At 65.7% G+C, this 5,921-nt stretch overlaps 1 protein-coding gene across 2 annotated transcripts; it reads right to left on the reverse strand.

The window, feature by feature from the left end:
* Positions 1 to 6: 6 nt before the first annotated feature.
* On the reverse strand, positions 7 to 5,235 carry LMAN2L (lectin, mannose binding 2 like). 2 transcript variants are annotated; one of them, XM_035312853.1, is made up of 7 exons: positions 5,078 to 5,235; positions 4,621 to 4,703; positions 3,019 to 3,051; positions 2,497 to 2,658; positions 2,305 to 2,419; positions 979 to 1,098; positions 7 to 457 (listed from the first exon to the last, which is right to left on the reverse strand). In XM_035312853.1, the coding sequence occupies exons 1-7, from the start codon at positions 5,169 to 5,171 to the stop codon at positions 315 to 317; spliced, it is 750 nt and encodes a 249-aa protein (XP_035168744.1). In that variant the 5' UTR covers positions 5,172 to 5,235; the 3' UTR covers positions 7 to 314. The 2 variants fall into 2 exon arrangements, with proteins under 2 accessions (XP_035168744.1, XP_035168745.1); XM_035312854.1 differs by lacking the exon at positions 3,019 to 3,051.
* Between the last annotated feature and the right edge of the window lie 686 nt (positions 5,236 to 5,921).

The following is a 5,921-nucleotide window of genomic DNA, read 5'->3' on the forward strand; positions in this document are numbered from 1 at the left end:
AGAGGCGGCTCGGCGCTGCCACAACCCCACAGCCCAGCCCCAAAAGGCTCCCAGAGCGAGGCTCCTGCTCCCAACAAACCCTCAGGGGACGGCGGCTCCGTCCCCGCAGCACCCGGCCCCAGCCAGGCCACGCCGGGGGTCCCCGCTCGCATTGGGGGGGGTCCTGGAGCCTGACAAGAAACGGCGGCCGTCCCCGCTGGGGCTTTGGGGACACCGGGGGCCCTGCCAGGAGGCCGGGTCCATCGTGCTCTGGCCAGCCTGGGATGGGAGCCGGGACGTGGCTAGCGAGGGGCCATCCCAGGCAGGCTCCCAAGTCAATAGAAGTGTTTCCGGCTCTGCTCCTGCCACTTGTTGTAGACAATGACTCCGATAACGATGGCGAAGACGATGGCAACGAGGGAGAAGAAGACGATTAAGAAGAGAGCCAGGCCGCTCATGGGCTCCAGCGGCGCCTCCACTGCGAGACAGAGGAAGAAGAATGGCTGTGAGGGGGCGATCGGCTCGCCCCCGTCCTCCCGCTGCTTTGGCCGTGGGTTATTCCTCTGGGGAACTCATCTGGGAGGGCACAAAACCAGTGGGAAGAGCTCCTGTGCCTGGGAACGAGACCCCGGCTGTCCTGCGGGCTGGTGAGAGCCTCGCAACGCAGCCAGCGGACGCGTTGGGGGGGGACATTTCCGGACAGGAGCAGACACCGCCAGGGCCCAAGCCTCCGTGAGGTTTCGGCAGCCCAGCGCGCCTCGTGTTGGTGATGCCACGACCACAGCGGAACGGACGCGGTTGGCCTGGCACGCTCTGGGGGCAGCGCTTCTGGGCCAAACGAAGCTGGGACCCAGATTGTGCCGCGGTGGGTGGGAGAGCTCCGGGCACGGAACTCCTGATCCCAGCTGGAGCTCGGCTGGTTTGCCGGTGAGGCGCCGTGGATTCTGCTCCGTGACCCTGCAGGTCCCTCCTGCCCGTTCTCCCCCTGCTCCTACTTACTGCCCGGCAGCTTCAGGTTGTCCACCACGGGCAGGTACACCTCCCTGTCCCGCTTCTCCTCCTCCGGCGTCCTCTCCACCGTCAGCTGGTAAAGCTTCAGCGAGATGATGTCGTGGTTGTCTGCAAGCAGAGCAGAGACGCGTCCTGAGGCGTCAGCGAGCGGCACGGCTCCGGCCGGGGTCCTGAGTGCCACCGGTGGCACTGTGGCACGTCACAACTCGGGCACCAGCCCCAGGCCGCCGGCTGTCCCCTGCCACGGGGAGAACTCACCTCTCGGGGCAGGGTCCACGCCGGGCTGAAAGCCGTGCCCAGCACGGGGCCCTCTTCCAGCACTTCCCCGGGGAACCTTTAAGCTACTTAAACCGAGAAACAGCAGCCCAGACCCCGAGATCATCTGACCCCAAAGCATTCAGCCACCCGAAAAGAGCGTGTTAGACCCAGCCTCACATGACCCTATTTCCTTTGCGGAGTTATTAGTGGGACAAGGCGAGTGCTCCACGCCAGCCTGCGAGCTCCCAGGGCATTAGGCAGGGATCTGAGAAAGAAAAGGAACTTTTGTTGGAGCCAACAATGGGCCCGGACACCGGCCATCAATGCGCTTTTGTAGGGGCAGAACTCAAAATCGGGCTAAAACCTGCTGAAAGAGACACGGCGGGGTAACCTCAGGCCTCCCGGCACCCCAAGCAGCGCTGCAAGAAGTGAGAAGAGCGGAGCAGAGGGCTTCAGCTCCCTGCCAAACCCAATTTCCATCAGCCCACGTTGCGCCACTGCTTCCAGACACACCTGGCCGGTCCCCTCGCGCTGGGGCTACGCGAACTAGACGGGGAGCACAGCACCCCCGCGTTTTAACCCCCGGGGTGCAGTTCCCTCCAGCACTGCCCTCGGGCCCCGCCAGCCACTACGGGTCACGCCAGGGGAGCGCAGGGGGAGATTTTCAGTGCTCGCTCTGTGTTGCTCCTCCCAGGGCACACATTTTTGGAGACGGCCCCTCAGGTTTCGCTGCCGTTTGCTCTGAGATGCTGGCTGAAGCCTGGCCGTGTCCCTGTCACCGTCTGGGTGTCAGGGTCAGCCTAACCCAGCAGCAGGAGCTCAAGCAAAGCGCTCGGGGGCACAGCACACCCAGACTGGGGATTTGCCTCCTAGGGAGCCGCTACGAGACGAAGAAACACAGCTCCTGCTCGCAGCCTGGGGGTGCCTGAAGCACGGAGAGATTCCAGGCACATCCACGAGCCCCGCCACATACCCAGCTGCGCCTCCAGCACCCAAAGCTGCTTAAGTCCTGCCAGAGCTGCTTGGGAAGCACCACTCGGGGCCCCGTGGCGGTACCTGACAGGTCTCCCGTGACAGAGGAGGTCCCGAAGTAGTACCCGCGGGGCAAGCGCACGCCTGGCACGTCGATGCAGTCCCGCCACTCGTGCTTGCCATCGATGTCAATCATCACCTGAAGGAAGAGAGGAGGCTCCGGTAGCACCGGGGGCCTGGGGGGCCGCCCGCTCGGCCCCGGCCACCCTCCCTCACCGTCAGCCTCCTCTTGACGTAGCGGATCACCAGGAAGGTGTCGTGGTTGAGGTTGCGCACCATGGCCGTGCAGCCCCCCAGCTCCGTCGGCCTCCCGTCCCGGTCGTGGTCGTAGGTGAGCGAGCCGTTGTTCACCATGGCCGAGATGTAGGGGAAGACGCGCTGCGGGGGCAAGGCTGGGGGTGAATTTGGGGCTCTCCCCCCCGCCTTGCTCTGCCCACTCCGTGCCAGCGTCACGGCACGCCTGCGGGGTGAAGAGCTGCGCCGCCCCGCACACCCCAAGCTCCTCCATGCCCAGCCTGTGCCTCCCCAAACCGGGCTCAGCAGCTGACTGCGATCCCTCGCCACCCCCCGGCCTTCCTCTGGGCCTGGCTACCAAGCAGCGGGCACGGAGAGCGGCTCCCGCGCCTGCCTCCCTGGTCGCACGGGGATTTGTGGAGCTCAGGTGAGGGAATTCCCTCACGGGGAAAACGAGGCGAAGCCAAAGAGCTTGGAAACGAGCAGGTTGGCAAGAGCAAGTACCTGATTTCCCGGGCTGTACCTCCTCTTCTGAGCCTGCGAGTCCAGGGTTATCGCAAAGCAAGAAAGAGCACAGAAGCAAAATGGTCACGGAGCGCGGTTGAGGATTAACTCGCAACCTGGGAAGTTCCTCCCCGCAGAGCTCAGCACGCTGCCTTCGGCCTCCGCTGGGCAGATCGAGGGGGTTGGTCGGGGCCACGTCCCAAATCCCGGGGCCAGGGAGCAGCACGGGTGGGCAGAAGCCCCCTTGTGCACCAAGTTTCTCCTCCTCAACGTGCAGCACAGCCGCCCTCCTGCGCAAAGCCACGTGCCCGAGCCCAGGCTCTGACACTGACCACGACCAACAGCTCCCCAACAGCCCCCAAGGGTCCCGCAAGCCCCCTGCCCCCTTCCCTCAATAACAAACCTCTTCTTTAACTTTTAGGGGAGAAAAAGCAGCTGCGAGCCCCCACGCCTGATCAGCACTTCTCCGCCTCCTTCCTTCCTCCTTCGGTCGCAGGAGGGCAGCCCCTCCAGCCGCTGACCGCGCCGTGAAGCCGTACGCGTCCCGTAAATGATTTTATGGTGTTTAAATAAAAGCTGCTGTGCCTCTTTACCCCAGAAAAGCACGACCACAGCCCTGCACGTCAAGAGGAGGGCCTCACCTACCCGCCGCCACGCCAGGCCCCGAGCAGTGCCGGTAACGCCGCGCCGGGTGGCTCGGGAGGGCGCTGCTCCGGGCACAAAGTCCGGCCCCGTGCCAGGGCAGGCAACGGCTGAACAGAAGGAGTTTGCTCAGCGTTTGCTCAGCAGCTCCAAGGTCAGGGCGCATCCAAACGCTGCCCCGCGTCCCTCGGGGACCGCGGTGAAGGATGGCGGTGGTGCTGAGGGGTGCTGGCGCCAAGGTCTTGGGGTGAAACTGCGCCTGCTGTCCAGGGGCAGCCGGAACGAAGGGCAGGGCCGGCTTTGGTTTCGTGCTGACCAAACCGACTCCAGCACCAGGCCGGGTGGAGCCCGCTCCTAACTGCCCCAGCGCCCTCTTCTCCACAGAAACCAATAAACCCCAAGCAAACACCCAACGCATCACGAACCCAAAGGTCTGCAGACGGGCACCTTGCAGGGCACGCTGAGTGCCCCGGAGCAGGTCCTGCTGCCCGGCTGCCATAAACCAGCTCCGGAACGCAGGCGGGCCGGGGCTGGCTGCTTGCCTGCTGCTCTGCTTGAGGTCTACGAGGCCCACGCTCGCGGTACGGCTTCCCCTCAAGTGCTGCCTGCCAGCAGCCTTCGGAAAGCGCAGGAGCTCGCCGCGCAGAGGTGATGAGCCCCACGGGTTTGCTCCTGCCCCAGGATTTTTTTTTATCCTCCGGGTGAAGCTGACAACAAAACCAGCCCGCAGCTCCTCACCTAAGTTATCGCCTCGCTGGGCGGAAAGCGACGACACCGAGAGGGAAAGGGCGCGAAGGAAGCTGAGCAGCGTCTGCTTGGAGCCAGCCGGCCTCCGAGTCAGGAGCCCGAAGCCATCACACCTCGCCGCGCGGGTCAAGGGCGGCAGCAGCCGCAGCCCGGGTGCCGAGCTCGGCAGGCGCCCTGCGAGCAGCCCGGCGACAGCTCCCACCCCTCGCTCACCTCCTGCTGCTTCTCCTCGTTGGGGTAGGTGTCCACAAACACCCCCAGGCCCAGGAAGTTATCCTTGCTTCCAAAGACGGGTCCTAGAGGAAATGCAACGGGCTATGGGTGACGGCTCGGCGCAGCCTCGCGCGGTTATGGCACAGAGCCCTGGCGCCACAGGGTCAGGGGGACCGGTCAAACCCCCCGCCCTTCGCCCCTGCCCTACAAATCCCCTGCGGGCCTCGAGATCGAGGCAAACACGCCCCAAAGGTGCCGAGCAGGCTCCAGCCTCCCAGGGACCCCGCGGACCCCCGGCACTATGACACCTCTCCCGGCCCTTCCTCCCTTTGGGGCCTGCCAGCGTGAAGGGAATCAGCCCCCGGGGCCCCGCAGCTCCGAGAGGGCTCCCGAGGGAGGGCGCGGAGCAGGAGAGCCCCGGGGGGGCACCGCCCCGGCACGGCCCCGCGGCGTTCACCTGGCTGCATGCGGTCCTTGGTGTACCAGATGGCAAAGCCGTCGCCGTTCAGGTTCTTCTTGCCTTGCCCGTGGATTTTGAAGTGCACCTGCATCTCCCAGTCGCGGAGGTAGCACGGCTGCGGGAGGAGGAGGAGCGAGAGGATGAATTTGGGTGCCCCCAGGGACCCCCAACGCCCCCTCCCTGCACCGAGGGTCAGGCAGGGACCACCACGACAGCCCCGCCGAACCCGCGGGCGCACGGACGCTCCTCATTTCCCTGAGCAACAGGCGGCGCCGCCCCGTGGTTCGGACGGGAGCGGGGATAATTAATCTCCTAATTAACCTCGAGGGACATCACCGGGCCGAGGGAGGCGCTTGCTGCCCAGGGCTGTAAAAAACCGAGCAACCAATTCTGGGCTCGCACCGCTCCGAGGTGACGGCGAGGTCTGAAACCCTCCACCAGAGCGGCTCCCAATTGCTAATTGCTGACGAGCCAATTACCGCCAATTACCGCTCGCGCTGCAAACGAGCTCCCGGCGGGAACGGGCGCAGAAGGCGAGAAGCCCGGCGGGAGCTGAGCCTCGCACCGGCAGCGAGGTTGGTGGGAGCCGCAGAGAGGACCGGACAACCCCAACCCCCCCCCCCCCCCCCCCCGGTGTTTTGGGGGAAGGGCTCCGGATGGGGCAGCCCAAGCCCCCCCAGATTCACACCGGGACCCCCCCCCCCGAGCGGTCACCCCAAAAGGGGGCTCGGCCCCAAGCCGCGGGCTGCAAACCTCAGCGCCGCCAGCCCCAGTCCCCCGCCCTCACCGGGCCCCCAGCCCCGTTCCCACCGCCCCCCCTCTCCCAACACCCCCAAATCCC

Source organism: Oxyura jamaicensis (genome assembly GCF_011077185.1).
Source record: "Oxyura jamaicensis isolate SHBP4307 breed ruddy duck chromosome 22 unlocalized genomic scaffold, BPBGC_Ojam_1.0 oxy22_random_OJ72050, whole genome shotgun sequence".
Lineage (NCBI taxonomy): Eukaryota > Metazoa > Chordata > Aves > Anseriformes > Anatidae > Oxyura > Oxyura jamaicensis.